This window comes from Capsella rubella, unplaced genomic scaffold, assembly GCF_000375325.1.
Source record: "Capsella rubella cultivar Monte Gargano unplaced genomic scaffold, Caprub1_0 scaffold_4, whole genome shotgun sequence".
Classification (NCBI taxonomy): domain Eukaryota; kingdom Viridiplantae; phylum Streptophyta; class Magnoliopsida; order Brassicales; family Brassicaceae; genus Capsella; species Capsella rubella.
In genome coordinates, this window is record NW_006238920.1 from 10,018,747 (window position 1) to 10,036,392 (window position 17,646).

Genomic DNA, 17,646 nt, shown 5'->3' on the forward strand with positions numbered 1-17,646 from the left:
TAATTAAAAAATAAATGCTAAATGGACCAATAAGGAGAGAGTGAAACCTTAAAAATTCCCAAGAAATAAATTTATTTTTAATCTCTTTTTATATTCCTCTTAATTTAAGTTATATTTCTAGGTTTAATTATATTTTTCATCCTTGTAGTATATAATAGATAGAAAATGGAATATCAAATTGTTTTTTAGATAGGAAATCAAATATAAAATTCAAAGTTAAGACAAATTATAATGTTCTTTGTATTATTACATGTTGAATCACAAACTAAATATAAGAATCATTATTCTTAAAAGAATGTCTTACAAATTGGTTTGATAATTATATAACAAAAAGTTTATTTTGTTAAAAAATTACATACTTTTGAAAATAAATTAAATATACATGAATATGTGAGAAAGAAACAAACATCCAAAGTAAAAGAATGAAGATGGTTTCTTTAGCTTGATTTTCTTATAACCTTAAACATTATTATACATATGTTACATTTAAAAATATAAAAAACAATGAAGACATAAGGAAATACATTAAAACAAAAAATCAATAAAATTGAAAACAAAAGTTTAAACTAAATAATTAATCAAACTCTTACAATGATATTTTAAATGAGTTTTCACTCCATGCAAGAACTTAAAAAAAAAACAAAGAGAATAATGAAGATATGAGATATGGTAGAGAAGGATGTGAGAATGGCTATTTATATGATAAGAAGTAATGTAAGTTACATTTTTAAAATAATTAAATTAGAGGAGTTATAATTATAATTTATAGTGCGTTTAATTGGAATTCAATAAAGAAAACCAATAGTCTTTGGAAATTTATATAATTTTCAGTTTCATTTTAGTAGTAAAGTGTGAATTTAAAGTATGAATTAATGTATATGATTAAATGTGTTTTTTTGGTTAAAATAAATATTATATTTTAAAAAATAAATACAAAATGGAACAATAAAGAGAGTGGAACCTTACTTTTATATATATGATTTTAAATAATTTTCCACCAATAAGCCTTATAAAATTTGTTGAATGATATATGATTAAGTCCTTTCATTTTCTTTGCCATTTGATTATAACTTATAGTGTAATTAAATTTTGTATTGAATGATTGTCATAAACATTTATTTATTTATTTATTTTGTTGAATGATATATGATTAATTCCTTTCATTTTTCTTTGCCATTTGATTATAACTTATAATGTGATTAAATTTTGCATTGAATGATTGTCATAAACATTTATTTATTTTATTTTAAAAAAAAAATTAAAGCATTAAATATTATTCCACCAATAAGGAGAGAGTGAAACCTTACTTTTATATATATGATTTTGTATCACTTCCCATTTTTTTTCTTCTCGTCAAAACATTTTTACCGTTTATATCGCCAATAATACCCAACACTGACCTATCTACTACACTCATCTTCTTTTTTTTTCTTTATCAGTTCGCACTGCCATCCATACACAACAACCACAAATCAGTACAAAAGGATAAAAATAAATTTCAAAAACTGGTGGGTTGTTTATATAATTATTAATATCATAACGGAAACAGCAGCACATGTACTATATAAACAAAAATATTTATCCCAATCTATATTTGCAGATATCTGTTTACCGACTACACCTTTAAACAAATATATAAATCACAATTCACAGATTCAAAATACAAAGTTTCTAGATCAAATTATCTGTATCTCTCTATCTGCTTCTTCACCCTTATAAAAGACAACACCCAAAAAAATCTCAATATTCCCGTTACTAAAAGGAACAAAAAGCAATTCACGTAAAGTAAGTAGGGTCAATCTAAAACTAAATACAAAATTCAAGGGCACAAATAGAAAGACAAAAAAAAGAATTTTATATATTTTTATTAATAATTATTAATTGCTGAAGGCTTCCCTCCACATCTATCCCAACATAAAATTCCCTCCTTCCCTCGTTTTCTGCTCTCTTCTTCCCTTTTTTTTTTTTCCTTCTTCGTTCTTCTTCTTCCTCCTCCCTCTCTCTCTATCACTAAAACCCTCGTTTTCTTCAATCGCCGTCGCTCTTCTCTTCATCGGAATCTAACAAATCCGACTCACGTTTCACTACGATCCATGTCTGGTCTCGTACGATCTTCTTCCGGCTCTTCTCAGCCGCCACCGCCGCCGCCGCACCATCCGCCGTCATCTTCGGCTCCGGTGACTTCTACGCCGGTCGTGCCACCTATTCGTCGTCACTTAGCTTTTGCCTCAACAAAACCGCCGTTTCACCCTTCGGATGATTACCATCGATTTACTCCTTCGCTCACTAATAACAGCGATAGGAGCTTCATTAATGGCTGTGGTGTTGTAGATCGGGAGGAGGATGCTGTCGTTGTTAGATCTCCTGTGAGTTTTGGGTGCTTTTGATTGTTCGATTTTGGGGTTTCGCCCTGTGAGATTGGTTTTAGGATTCGACGATGTTTTCGGATTTCGCTTGCTACTTGCTGCTTCTGAGTCTGATTTTAACGCTTCGCAGCTTTAGATTGTTGTGGATTCATGCCAATTTTTGTCGTTTATTTAGCTTCATGATGGTACATTTCGCCCACAATTTGTCTGATAGTGTGTTTCAATTACACCCAATTGACGCAAATCTTCAAAATCAGGCTACGATTTCTTCAATTTCTATGTCAAATGAGCTCTGATTCTGCAATTTTCTTGCCTGGGATGATGAATTGTGTGTGAAATTGCACTTCAATTTCTCTACTCCCTTCAGTAATCAGTGAATTTGTCAATGTTGTTCTTTATACGACCCGTTTAGTCCCCTTACATTGTCATCTCTACCCATTTTATATTTTGAGCTTCAACACTATTTTTTTATTTCCTGTAAGTATCCTAGAAGTATTCTCTTAAGCTAGTATGGGTGTAAGAAGCTTGACATGTTTGTCAGGTATAATGTTTCAGGTAGATCTTAATCCTGTGGAAGATTCTGATGTTTAATACAAGATAATTGGGTGTAGATGCTTTAAAATCTTTTGGATACCAACTTCTTTCAAGTTAATAAGACCTTAATTTTCTGCAGTCACGGAAGAGAAAGTCGACAATGGATGTAGTTGTTGCTCCATGTAATAATGGATTCACAACAAGCTCTGGTTTCACTAGCATACCCAGCAGTCCCTGTCGAACTCCTTCAAAGGCGGGCAGAGTCAACATCAAGTCAAAGGCCAAAGGAAATAAGTCAGCTCCCCAAACACCCATCTCAACGAATACTGGTAAGTAGGATAGTAGGTCGCTGGTTAACCTGTGTGATGTTCTTATCCTTTGTGTTCTTGACTGTTCTTATTTTCCCGGTAAACTTGCAGGTTCTCCTGTCACACTTACTCCTTCAGGAAGTTGCCGTTATGACAGTTCCCTCGGTAATTAGCAACTCTATATCTTGTTACGTTTGATACATGTTGTAGTGTATGTGAAGGTGCTGATGTAAAGCTTGTCAGGTCTTCTTACAAAAAAGTTCGTCAATCTAATTAAACAAGCCAAAGATGGAATGCTGGACCTAAACAAAGCTGCAGAAACATTAGAGGTGCAGAAACGACGTATATATGATATTACAAACGTTTTGGAGGGGATAGATCTCATCGAAAAGCCTTTCAAGAATCGAATACTTTGGAAGTGAGGACTTTTATGATATAGTTTAGCTATAGTATGCTTATGTAGTTCGTACCAAATATGTCTGCGTATTTCCTTCATTGGGATATTCCTTAATCGTTTTACTACATGTAAACTCACTTGATGATAAATAAACTTGATTAGGGGCGTTGATGCTTCGAGTCCTGATGATGTGGATGCTGACGTATCTGTATTACAGGTGTAGTGCACTAGCATACTCTTAAACTTCATTGCACATGTAATCATGACATAGATTGCACTTAGATTCTCGCTTTGTTTAATGATCTTGTTTTCTCCTTGCAGGCAGAAATCGAAAACCTTTCCCTCCAGGAGCAAGCATTAGATAATCAAATCAGGTTTCATAGCATTCATTTAGAGAGTTTTGGGTTGTTGTGGTTAATCTACTCAACCAATGCTGACGCTTAACAACTTTCTTCAGACAATCGGAGGAAAGATTAAGAGATCTGAGCGAAAATGAAAAGAATCAAAAGTAAAAAATTCTGTCTTTCCATCGTTTTGTATGGCTAGGTTGTTTCTACTATGAGATTGTGATATTCTTATGATGTACACTTAACCAATCCGTTCACATTGTTCAGATGGCTATTTGTTACTGAAGAGGATATCAAGAGTTTGCCAGGTTTCCAGGTCTGTCTTTTGAAATTCATTTGTTTAATCCTTAGGGATGCTGATCAATAAATTGTATGTATGTTAATCCTAAGACTTCTTCACTTATATCTTAACTCTCTCTTTGCTCTTTCTGCAGAACCAGACTCTGATAGCCGTCAAAGCTCCTCATGGCACAACTTTGGAGGTGCCTGATCCAGATGAAGTTAGTCTCTCTTTCAACGACTTTTGAAGACCTCTGCTACTATTTGTTAGATACCAATATGTTCTAATAATGTTTCTTCTCTACTTAACAGGCGGTTGACCACCCCCAAAGGAGATACAGGATCATTCTTAGAAGTACAATGGGACCTATTGACGTATACCTCGTCAGGTATTTATGCCTTGGCTTTTCGTTTCTTCTATCTTTTCAAAGTGTGTATATATATATATATCAAAGCAAAATTCGTTTTAAAATTGGAATAGTTGTCACCCATATTTAAGATAATGAAAGACAATGTCATAACATACAATAGTTTAGTTTGGTGTTTTACTCATTAGAATTTTTTTCCCAGTTAGCAACACTTAGAAGCATTCCTCCTGAAGTAGCTGTAAAACAAATAATCTAAAACTTTGTTATTGACATTTCTTTGCATTCAATGTACTCCACTGATAAAGGTATACAGATAACTGAACATCGGAAAACATTTTTTCAATTGGAAAATTCACTCTTGTTTACATGCTTTTACATTGACTTCATGTTCAGCGAATTTGAAGGAAAGTTCGAAGACACAAATGGGAGTGTTCCAGCACCACCAGCATGCTTGCCTATTGCTTCTAGCTCAGGATCTACTGGACACCATGACATTGAAGCCTTAACTGTTAATAACACAGGAAATGCTATTGAGCATCAGGTGTCTCATGATCATGCTCATCCTCAACCCGGCGATACCTCTGATCTTAATTATTTGCAGGAGCAAGTAGGAGGAATGCTTAAGATTACTCCCTCTGACATCGAAGTAAGTCATCTTCCTGCTTATTTAAGATACTCGAGAAAACAATAGAATGAAACAGAGAATTATGAAGTTGTGCACATGAAGGTATTAGTATGAATTTATGACTCTAAAATTATATTCATGTAAATGTCGTTCTTAAATTTTGCAGAATGATGAGTCGGACTACTGGCTTCTCTCAAATGCTGAAATTAGCATGACAGATATTTGGAAAACCGACTGTATCCTTTGCATATTTGCATACTGTTTCTCTCGTATAGTTCAATTTATCCATCAACATATGATAATTTAAGCAATCCTTAACTATAGCAAAAGCTGGTATTGATTGGGATTATGGAATAGCCGACGTGGGTACTCCACCACCGGTAATGGGCGAAATAGCGCCAACCGCTGTTGACTCAACCCCAAGATGATCCAATACCAAACACGCATCTCAACTTCTGATCCCAAAGGTGTTACCTCACAACACTCCCAAAATCAAATCCAAGGAGGGAGCAAATACAGAACCTGTATGAATCAATGACAGGTGCGTTCCATACAATGTACCATTAGATTATAATTCATTTATCGCTAGAGTAATGTTGTAGAGGAGCACCAGTTACGAAAAACTAATGTAAGTTTAACAGAGAATGCACTACATCGGCTGCATTGGTACACTATTTGAGTATAATTTTTGACCATCCAAATGCATCATTGTATAAAGTATAAACCATGTTCTCTATGCTAACCGGTATCCTGATTAAACAACCTAGCCAGAGAAGATTAAGCAAAACAAGCACACAAATATTCTCGCTGTATTAATACTTACTGCTTCAATTTACAAGACAAAACAAGAAAAAATAAAATCAATCTGTTTTGTATTTTAAACAATTCAAAACTTTTCATTTCACTTTTCTTTCCCTATATCTCCTTTAACAAATAGAGAAGGATTTTCGTGAGTCACGTAAAATATGTACGTTACTAAGCTGTGGGCTGAGTTCTAGAGTTAGAACGTCGGAGCCTCGCTCGAGCATCGGTGAGGGGTGATCCCGGAATAGTATCAGGAATGTTGACTCCGTCGTCTCCAGTGAATGGTCCGGCTGAGTCTCGTCCTGGTGTTGGAGGTGGTGTTGGTGGCGGCCACTTCCTCCCTCTGCTCGTTTGCTTCTCCAGTGATCGCAACGCAGACAGAGATTTGTTCAGCGGTCTTGGAGCCCGCGGTGACTGCGGTTCATTGTCCATCTCTACTGGTGACTGCGTGTTCACGTTCACATTCCGCTCCATCGGCTTTGGCAGGAACACAATTGTGTCAAATATTAGTTGATAAACACATACAAGCGTAAACACAGAACTGCGTTGACGTTTACGTTTATAATTAAAGAACAACACTAGATCTGTTCAAAATGGTTAGTATTGTAGAATCAGTTTTAAAGTGGAACATACTAAAAACTAATTAAACACAAACAATCTTCATGCATGTGAGCTAACTAATATTAGAGCGATAAGTTGGTACCGGTGGGTTAGCAGCAGCCGCTGAGAACCGGACCGATTGGGCGAGTACGTACTGAAAACCCTGGATCAAGGTAGATTGACCAGCCTGTGCATCGATATCATATTAATATTTTGATAACGTTATAACAATTTCGTATAAATAGGATGAGAAAACAAAGAAACAAGAAGACCTGGGCAAAGTTGTTGAAGTAGAAGATGAAAAAATCCCAAGCACGAGCTCGCAACTCCATTATCTTTCTGTCAATCTCTGTCTCATGCTGAGCCATGTATGGCTTCAACAATGTCTCGTACACATGTCTCGTTCCCTTCATTCATTTTTTTGGTCAAGTTATTACTATACCTTACAAATTAAACCTTGTCCAAAAGCAACATACTAAGTCCATTTACCTTTGTTTTGGGGTACCATAGATATACGAAGAAGACTACTTTCATCTCTCCGTACAACGGTAACCTGATATATAATAATGGCATATATATCAATACTTTTTATGCATTTTTGAATTGTGGATTTAGTTACGGGTATGATTGTATAACATGATTACATGAATTTGAACTAACTAATAAATAAATCTTACGTACTTACCATGAGATAAATATATCGCCAACCCTCTCAAATGATGAAATTACCGCCAAGAGTATCCTAATTATTCATATACAAAATGTGCAATAAATTAATATTTTTCAGTTCATTCTGACAATCAACTATTATATATATAATATATTTTTTTTTTAAAAATACGTGCATCACATACATTAGGACATCAATAAAAATATCTTAAATAGAATTGTATCAGTGATTAATTATCAAAACTAAATATATATTAATAAAAGTTAGAGACACCAAGAAGACTTGTTAGAAAGATTAGTAGCATTTTCAAAAAGATTTTTCTAACAATGAACATGTACACCAAACTTAACAGAATTTTGTATTTCTTCAATCTTTTTGGTAATCAATCTAAAATCGATTTGCCCACTATAATAAAACTATACACATGACACATAAATTACACCTACTCACATATCAAAACTTTAAAATTATAAAAGGGATGATGAGAAAATATATATAGAAATACCAGTATTGGCACCAAAATCTGAGTTCCTCGATATCAACTTTGTTCTTCTCCACGGTTTTGAAGCATTCGAATGCAGGGTATGTGTACCCTAATATTAATCTGCACCATCCATCACCATTTCAATTTTACATATATACACATTGATCGTCTATAACTAAAAATAATCAAAGAGATAGGGTATAGGACGACTTACACAAGGAGTCTGATGATGAAATCTCCCAACATCTTCGACCAAAATCAGAATTATTATTCCCTGATGATATACAAACACAAACAAAACCGATCCAACATTAACTAGAGAATGGATTCTTTTTCTTTCTTTTATTTTCTATAACAAATGCAAACGAACCTATTGAAGAAGATCAAAGACGTCTGGGAAGATCTCTCGTCCTTGTAATAAGGGTTCTTGAACGTATCCTTTTCCGGAAGAATTGAAAAAGGATCAAAACTGCAAAATGAGATCAATCAAACTATGTTTTGTCACTTACCGAATTTGTATAATTATAAGAAAAAAGAGAAGTCTCTCTAAGTTAATTTGTTGTAATCAAACCTATATATATTTAGGGAGAGGGTGTCTCTCCGGTTAAAGCAAAACAAAAAAAAACTTTGAATTCTTAAAAATGAGGAAAAAATAAGGAGAAGATTATGAAGACTCGTGATTTCTATAATTGGCAAAATACTTCTGAGGGTATACAACAAATGGGAGACCTAAACGATTCTTGTAATTAAAAAAAATAAAAAAAAAAAAAAAAAGTAAACGGTTTTAAAATTGCTTGCCACAAACGCTATAGTTTTGTGGGTACGAGGAACGGGTTTATCGTTTGACCGTTATCTTCCTATTCTCGTGATTGAGATTTTAACATTGTCCATTGCTTCATAGGAAATTTACAAAAGATAAAAGTCCAATTCAAGATTAGTAATTGAAATTTTGGCTGAGTCACACTAACTAAAATCTTTATAAACAGATTATTCTGATTTACAAATATTAAGTTTTTTATTTTAGATAGGCAGACCTAGTCAAAAAATGGCAAAAACAATTATGTGTTGGAAACATAGTCAACACGTTAATGGGAGTATATCTAAACCTTTACCTTAATTATTCAAATGATTACTTACGATGATTTTATCTTTTAAGACTTTCACTGTAATCTAACTAAAATGGTTCAAACTGAAAGCCAAAGTAATTTAATAAATAAGTAATACTCAAGTTAAAACTAAGTAGTAGTGTTACTTATAACACTATAGATAATAAAAAAATTAAAAAACCATTGTATTGCCGCAGTTGTTATAAAGTAAACTAAAAGTATGGTCTGGATGTCTTTAAGCTAGATCGAAGGGTGGTAGGAGGAGCTACGGGCTTTGGGTTTTATATCCGTCTTGAGTGACACATTGTCGAGGGTCATTGTAATGCGTTTTATAAAGCTCATGAAGGCCCAATACAAAATACATTTTAAAACAAATTCTACTGAGAGCCTAATTGACTAATTCTACAACTTTTCTGTGATATTGTAAACTTCATGTGTAATTTACTAATTATACACAACTTGTTACATCAAAGTTAGTTTTTTCTTATAAAATTAAATTCTACAACTTTTCTGTGATATTGTAAACTTCATGTGTAATTTACTAATTATACACAACTTGTTACATCAAAGTTAGTTTTTTCTTATAAAATTATATATATAGATACATTGGCCAACTATAATTTGGAATCATAATGAAAAACCTTAAATATTGGACATTAATACATTATGTACTTGTTACTTTGTTAATTTATTTATTTTTCCTTACCTTTTTTTTTTCCTTACTTTGTTAGTATATTAAACTCTAATAGTAGTCCTATATATTTATGATATATCTAATACTATTCTTTAATAGAAGTATAGAACCAGTGGAGTAAGTAAGTAAATGTCAAATTAATGCTCGTGCTGTCATGCATATAGACATTTACTAATGTTTTAAAAACGATCACAAAACTTAAAAAAGAAATTATAAACTGTCGTTGAACATCAAATTAAATATTATTGCTAAGAGTTTACTTCTCATTAATCCATCTCAGTCACCACATGCACCTTTTATTAATACCAATCCAAGTAGTCTCTCTCTCTCTCTCTCCCTCATCACTCACTCACTCCATATCTCTCTCTCTCTCTCTAATACCAATTTCATCTACATAGTAAGTAGTAACAAAGAGAGTGAGCAAGCAAGCAAGCTATGACGACGACCGGCAAAGGCAAGAAGAAGAAGATGGTCCTTAAGGCAGTCTCTGTTGTAGACATTGGCTGTAGCAACTGTAAGTTCCCAAACTTGTCTTCTTTTTTCAACCCTTCCCCCAAAAAGCCCCGTCACTACTCCTCTAGCTACGGCCATTGCCACTCTTCCTCCAACACAACGGCCTCTTCCTCCTCCGCCGTCCCATCCACCTCCCACTGGTTCTCCGACACCTCTTCCTCCTCCGCCACACCCACCACCGCTGCCGTAGCCGTTGAAAAAGACTCCGACGACCCTTACCTCGATTTCCGTCAGTCTATGCTTCAGATGATTCTCGAGAACGAGATTTACTCCAAAGACGACCTCAGAGAGCTTCTCCACTGCTTCCTCTCCCTCAACGAGCCTTACCACCACGGCATCATCATCCGAGCCTTCTCAGAAATCTGGGACGGAGTTTTCTCCGCCGCCGTCAAACGCCGTGGAGGAGTCCAAGAGTCTCCGCTCGTCCACCGTCATGGCTCACGTGCCTCGCACCGTAACCACTACCACCGAACGATGTAACCTTTTAATTTCTTGTATTGTTTAACTAAGAATTATGCCACGTCACCAATAATGTATTGACACGTTGACTATCCATTTTACCTGCTACACGACGTGTCAATACATTATTGGGTTTGTGCTTTTAACTTTCTTATCTTAGCTTTGGGATTTTCCTATCTTTCTTGTTTTAACCAAATGTAACACGACAATGGTAGAAAAGTATTTATAATAATATTGCTATGGCTACATGTTTCTATGTTGATTTTTGCTGTTGTGTTGGGCCAAAATCGAAAAAGAATTAGAAGTTTTAAAGATCTTTTTTGTGCATGCCACTCGTGACTCTCAATAGGACGATGACGTGAAAGGTTTCCCCAAAACAAGTCCACGTGAATTTTTTTTTTTTTTTTTTTTATAATCAGACTACGGATATTAAGATTTTAATGACAGTCATACATTTTATACATTTTGTGCAGTTCTTCACGTAAGATATGGTCAAGACTGATAAATGTACGAAATGGGCAGTAAAAAAAAAAAAAAGAAATTGAATGTTAGGTATATTTTATTCCAGATATGAACCGTGCATGTTTTGATTATACTACTGTCAAAAATGCATTATATATTCTTCACTTTTCTCCAATGGATAATATAACTTATGTTTTTTTTGCCGTTTTGCTTGTGGTGAAATTTTTTGCAATGACGAATTAGTTTATGGAGATCAACCTTTAGAAAATACTTATTTCGGACTAAAATCGGACATGTTAAACATAATTCTTGAAGTATATACAAATCTTACAATATGTAACGGTATATGTTGTGTCTTAATTAACCTCATGTGCTTAGCTAAAGATGTGCTGGTATGTTGAAAATAATATAACCTAATCAAGTTTGTTACTAGTTTCACACACCAATAGCTTGGCCGTGTGCTAGATCCCGGATTCTATATATATCAGTCTTTGATGTTAATCCTTTATTGTCAATTTCGGACTGTATGCTCTACTTTGTTTTTTTTTTTGTCATCTTATGCTCTACTTTGTAAGTGTGTCAATATATAGTAAGCAACTTCAAACTCTAACGTATGTCGGTTTGTTTAGTGGCAAGTCCAAAATAGTTATATACCATGGGACATCTTACATGGCACACTAGGCCCTCAAGATCATTTATATTCAAAATGTAATTTATTGATTACCAAGAAAAAGAAGAAGCCTCTATTAGAGTCTCTAATATTAATTGTGGTTAAGGTCAGATAATATAATCGAAAAAATACTGGTAAAATGGAAAGGACGATCATGTTAGATAGATGTAAAAATACTCCACGGGAGCAAACTTTTGATGTTGAGAGTGTGATCATTATTTTATTTTTTTGAAAGAAATAAAATCGTGATTAATGTGTAATTAATCATGTACGGTCAGACAGTCAGATTAGGAAATACTAGTATTATGATCAAATTCAATGGTTGTGATCATGATCGGGTAATGGAAGAATGGATCCTCGTGCATACAGTATATAGTTTAGTACGGCAAGTCTTAAATCACTGGTTATGATTTAAAAAGAGAAGAGCCATATAAGACAAGCCTTGATGATACGCACATGTCAGATATCAAATTATGAAACATGGATGATCGCATTAGTTGATCTGTCACGTACGGTCTTATTATTTAGTAGCTGCATTATAGAAGCATATTGATAATAGTGCATATATATAGTAAAACCATTACATATATGCACGTACGTGTTAGCTTTTTAATAAATAGTAGTATCAAACAGCATTTTTTAATATTCTATTGGTATTATTTTCAAAATGATCCACAAACGATAATTTTACTTTAGATTTCAAGATTTAGAGTCTCGCATCTCTAAATACTCTAAATATATTTTGACTCATTAAACCAATCAAAGTTGTTTTTATTCTTCTCTTTCCAAACGTTTGAATTTCTTGTTCTTTTTAAGTTTCTGTTTCCAAATGTGTAAGTGTAGTAACATTTAAACAAAAAACAAGTTAATTTCTTTATCCGTTTAAAACTTGTATCGATAATGTTCTATTAAATCAAATTTTACAAATATAAAGATAGTGAGACAAATATTATCGCAATTTATGTTAATGCCATAACTCACATACATATACAAACCAAACAATTTAGGGCTATGTTGAATATACTACACACATGCTACTTTGTAAGCGGTAAAAATAAACTTCAGTGAAACCTAACTGGTCTCCATTGATATTTTTAACCTTTTCTACATAACCCCAAAAAAAAAGAAAAAAAAAATCCCAAATCCCAAATCCGTAATGATTCTTTACTGCCCCCTCATAAGTCGTCATAATGAATACAACAGTCATAGAAGAGTATCGAACCTGTGGATGGATTTTGGCGGTAAAAGACATGAAGGCTGCATTGGGATTTGGTACTCGTAATAATTAGAAAGAGTGTGTTGTAAAATACAGTAATAGTATTAACTACGTATATAAATAGTGAGGCAGACACTTAGCTGTATCATTTTTATTACACTTCTTTCTCTCTGTGTGTGTGTGTATTTTATTGATGATGATGAGACTTTGGACGAACCCTTCTTTACAGTTTCCTATATGAAGGATCCATCCTTTTAATTATTGTTGCCAAAACAAAGAAATTTGAACTAGTAATTATTAGTTTTTGTCTAGTTGCCCTACTCGGCTCTACAGACATTTCAAGAAATTACTACATTTTTCTAATAAAAGTTTTGTCGTAAACATTTGGTCCCCAAGGTATTTAATTCTTCGCTGACCCAAGTAATTTCTAGTTCATCAATGAAATTGTTACTTGATAAAATACTGTCCTCTTTTCTTTTCTTTTATCATCATCGTTGATGGTATCAGCTTCATGAATAATTAAGACTGTACGTTTGGCTTAATCCCATAAAAGAGACACTTGGTATTTTTTTCGTTTTAAATTTAACACTCATTCATTGTACTCGATTACTACACATGCATCCAAAATTTCTTCCACTTGATTTATTTTTGGTAAACTCTTCCACTTGATTATCATGTACCACAGTTGCAAATGAGTAATTTTTATTTACGTGCAAAAAATATGGAAAAGGAATATAGACTATGTATATTAATTTTCATTTTCCATTGTCAACAAAATAATTTGGTTCATTATTTTTGGTTCATTATTTTTGGTTCAGTCTAAAAAAATAATTCAAACTTGTTTTTCTTTTCCCTTTCTTTCAGAAGCCACTTTAATCTGTTAGCTTGGACCATCAGGTGGGTGGTACCAAATGGTACTTGGTTATGGTACCACTACAAAATCCAAAGTCCTTACACTCAAATTGTAAAGTTTTTGTTTGCTTATGTGTAATCACTGACTGATCAACACTTTTTAAACTGGTGTTGTTGGTATCTGTGTGTGTTTGTGTGTTAGCTTAAAGAAAATGCTTACCCGTAGAATAAACCAAATTATATACATTGTTTAAAATCAGAGTTACAACGATCTGACCGGGTGGTTCAATTCCATTTTTAGAAACACTTGTTTCTGTTTCTCATCATAAAAGTCCAAAGCCAAAATCGCATACAAAAGTACACATAACTTCATCCAACTAGCTAGGCTCGTCTATAATATCTAGGACTATTAATACACGCATTCATATTAATGTTGAAGGAATAATCAATAGGTGCTATAAATATTATGACCCAACTACCAAAAGTAAATATGGTAATCAATACTAGTATTGAAGTAAATTTTCAGATTAGACTAACCAGCAAACTAGTAATAATTATACGTTCAGAAGCCTGTGAATTAAAAGAAGCATGCATTAACGATAACCAATAACGATTCTGTGAGATTTCTCGTGCTCTTCCATTTATGGCTTCTCAGAAGCAAATTTTCTCTAAACTTCTGAAATGTTCGCCTATAGATTTGTTTTGTCATATTTTTAGTTTGTGATCAAATCTAATGAGTTTGTGTTTTAAAACTGGGAAATTAAATGTAAATCAAATCGAGAGTAATCTCTAGAATATATGAAATCCCTGAGTAACTTCTTGCTATTAATTAAACCAAAAAAAAAAACTTCTTGCTATCAATGTGTTAGGGTTCGGGAGTTAATCAGAAACTCTGGTCTTTTTTTATCATTACGTAATGTAGATTTTGTTTTTTCGATCATACGTTATAATTAATAAAAGGTTAGTATTACTCAAAAATACAATTTCTGATGGTCATGTTCAAAAGGTAAATCTTGGTATATGATAACCTAAAATGGAGAAATCTTTTTATGTACAATTTCAATTTGCATGAACACAATTTACGATTTATTTTTTAGTGATTTCGTTGAAGAGAGTAATGTTTTATAGTTGTAACCCTTACAACTGCAAAATGGAGTCGGCCCAGACATGTTTAAGGGCTTGAACAATATGGGCTGATACTTAAGACCAGATGGTTCAGAGAGTAAAAGACTAAAAGAGTCGTCTAGACTTGTTCAAGTGATCGACGGTGTAAATTAAAAGTCAACATACTTGACGAGCGATGCGTAGGATTCCCAATTCGAGTCCACAATTAGAAACCATGAGTTTTAATTGTATTTGATTAGTAGAGCTTGGACAAAGTAACAGACACACCTGCAGGCTATTAATAGTCCAAATGTTTTTAGAGAAACCCAATACATAATTCCTCTCAAAACAAGTTAATCTGAGATTACAATACAAACCCATTAATTGTATCTCCATTTTCCTAGAAATTTAACTTACTATTCTAAAAAAAAGCCAAGAAAAATTATTGGTTAAATAAATGGTTTCGATTTGAGTGTTTGAAACACGGGTACGTAGATAAAAAGCTGAGAGCTGATTACACAAAAGTACTTTGAATCCGGACCGAACTTGTTTGTTAATTATCTCTATCAGGTTTGACTACGTGTGAGGTTAATCAAACCGGTTAGACAATATAAACCACGATCCAAAGCCACTGGTAAGTGAAAAGAACAGTGTCACTACAGTAACTTGTAACAATTTAATGACACGAACCACATTGCATTAGTTAAGCTCAAAGCTGTATACCACAAGACATGAGGAGTACGAACAAAGAAAGAAGACGTTAGAACACCAATGTCGCTTGTGTAAAACTATGAGCTTAAAGTTGAAATCTGACTTGGGATTTGGTCTTTCTAATAAATGTCTAACTTTGAATCTCAAGAGAGCAAAACACGGCCTCAAATTTTGGACCCAATCCGTTTATAATGATGCTCATATATTTTTAATTACTTCCATTATTCCTTTTTAATGACTCATTATCATACTTGTGATTATTATAAACTTCGAGAATCATTTTAAAATACTAAACTGCATCTAGAAAAATGAAATTCGTTTTCTATTTTAACACATTCTTAACAAAAAGCCAAGAAAACTTATGTATCAAACTGGAGAGATGTTGAGGGGTGATTAGATATGTTTATTTAAACAGCTACTGATACAAAAGTTCGAACCTTCTTGAGATTTTAATAATCGTTACCGCAGAAAGATTAATCTCGAAGGTAGCTAGAGAGCTGACAGTTATTTTGTTTTTACATCAATTTAAGTATTTATCCTTATAGTGTTTTTCGATAAAGATAAAAGATTAATAAATTGGTGAATATATGAAACTGGAAATGATATATAGGAAAAAAAGGGTGAAGGGTTTGGTTTGAGCCACTCGTTCCACTTTCTGCAGTTTGCCAGGGAGATTCTTCTCCGCCGTGAAGTCATTAGATTACATTTTATCTTCTACCTCTTTTTTTTTTTCTGTATAATCAATCCATGCCTATTTGAAAAAAATTGGAGATAAAATGAATGTATTTATACTTCTCGTGTTAATTACAAAGTATATATCATTGACTACTTATATTTTTGTATAATATATAACATTTTAATTAAACTTAACCACAAATGTATTAGAGATTCTTTATATCATAATTTACATTGAAAACCTAAAATAATATTTGAGTAACAAAATAGTATAACCAACATTTGTTTTGTAACAAAAACAATAATATGGTTGAATGTGATATTTTCTCAACTTTTCAGTGTAATACTTATTGTGAATAATTTATAAGTTTCTAACTACACACTTTTTATACTATATCACCAGCTAAGACTTTGGTGACCAAAAAAACAAACCAACTAAGACAACATTTTTAGACTGCATGAGTTAATTACTAGATAAATAATTTTTTTGAGAGGCATTTACAGTTTTTACCATTTTACTCAACATATATTTGATTTGCCATTTTGTAAGATCTAAAAACATAAGCTTACATATTATATAATGTTTGAGTTTTCTTGGTTACATATTTTCTTTGGATTTAGTATTTATTATAAAGTATGTATTTTCGCAAAAAAAATCATAAAAACACATATTTTAAAAATCTTAAAAATGGCAAATCCACAAAATTTAAGTGAAAATGACACATTTAAAAGATTTGAGCGAGTAAACGGCAAAACATATAAGAATCCATGCATGCATGATACATATTGCATATGCATGAAAATGTAGGTGATAATGTTGCATTATTTTTTAGTGTTCTAAGAAGTTGCTTACTTGCTTACGTGCAGAGCCGTCCCTGAAAATTGGAAGGCTGGAAGCAAAAAAAATATAAAGGCCTATTTTTTAAAAAAATATAAATTGAACTCGTTACCTTGCACATTTAAGCAACATTTTTAACCAGTAGGCTATGAGAAGTTTTACAAAATTAAAGGCCGATTTAGTCTATATTATTTTGAAGGCTGCAAGCACAAGCTTGCCTTGCTTGGCCTCTTGGACGGCTCTGCTTACGTGTGTAGGTGATTAATTTATAGGCAATGAAATTTACATAGTTTTGTTATTGTAGGGATGGTGTATATGGCTAGATGGCTTCTAAATATGTTTGGAAGATATATATATATATATCAAGAGAGGCAGAGATGTCAGGGCTTTTTAAAAAAAAGGCAGATGCAGGTATATCTTACAGCATCTAATATTTTTGTTTATATTCTGAATTTCTGGGCTCTTTTTTTTGCAGTCACAATTATTTTTGGATTTATTATACGAACCAGGTCTCTTATAGAAGAAAAAGAAAAGAAAGACAAAAAAAACCTGCTATATATAAAT

General features: G+C 32.9%; 3 protein-coding genes across 3 annotated transcripts; 2 read left to right on the forward strand and 1 right to left on the reverse strand.

The window, feature by feature from the left end:
* Window positions 1-1,918: 1,918 nt before the first annotated feature.
* On the forward strand, window positions 1,919-5,919 carry LOC17887829 (transcription factor E2FA). The gene is made up of 13 exons (XM_006293879.2): window positions 1,919-2,366; window positions 3,040-3,229; window positions 3,320-3,373; window positions 3,452-3,626; window positions 3,768-3,822; window positions 3,927-3,979; window positions 4,063-4,113; window positions 4,220-4,268; window positions 4,387-4,452; window positions 4,544-4,620; window positions 4,993-5,245; window positions 5,391-5,460; window positions 5,555-5,919. Exons 1-13 carry the CDS (start codon window positions 2,094-2,096, stop codon window positions 5,650-5,652), a joined length of 1,464 nt encoding a protein of 487 aa, XP_006293941.2. The 5' UTR covers window positions 1,919-2,093; the 3' UTR covers window positions 5,653-5,919.
* A 67-nt stretch (window positions 5,920-5,986) lies between these two features.
* LOC17889698 (HVA22-like protein j) lies at window positions 5,987-8,420 on the reverse strand. Its single transcript, XM_006295558.2, has 9 exons — window positions 8,354-8,420; window positions 8,153-8,251; window positions 7,997-8,056; window positions 7,804-7,902; window positions 7,314-7,370; window positions 7,118-7,181; window positions 6,901-7,035; window positions 6,732-6,815; window positions 5,987-6,505 (listed from the first exon to the last, which is right to left on the reverse strand). Exons 3-9 carry the CDS (start codon window positions 8,026-8,028, stop codon window positions 6,200-6,202), a joined length of 777 nt encoding a protein of 258 aa, XP_006295620.1. The 5' UTR covers window positions 8,029-8,056; window positions 8,153-8,251; window positions 8,354-8,420; the 3' UTR covers window positions 5,987-6,199.
* A 1,418-nt stretch (window positions 8,421-9,838) lies between these two features.
* On the forward strand, window positions 9,839-10,786 carry LOC17890334 (transcription repressor OFP6). Its single transcript, XM_006296353.2, has one exon. The coding sequence runs from the start codon at window positions 10,018-10,020 to the stop codon at window positions 10,573-10,575; it is 558 nt and encodes a 185-aa protein (XP_006296415.1). The 5' UTR covers window positions 9,839-10,017; the 3' UTR covers window positions 10,576-10,786.
* The last annotated feature ends 6,860 nt before the right edge of the window (window positions 10,787-17,646 follow it).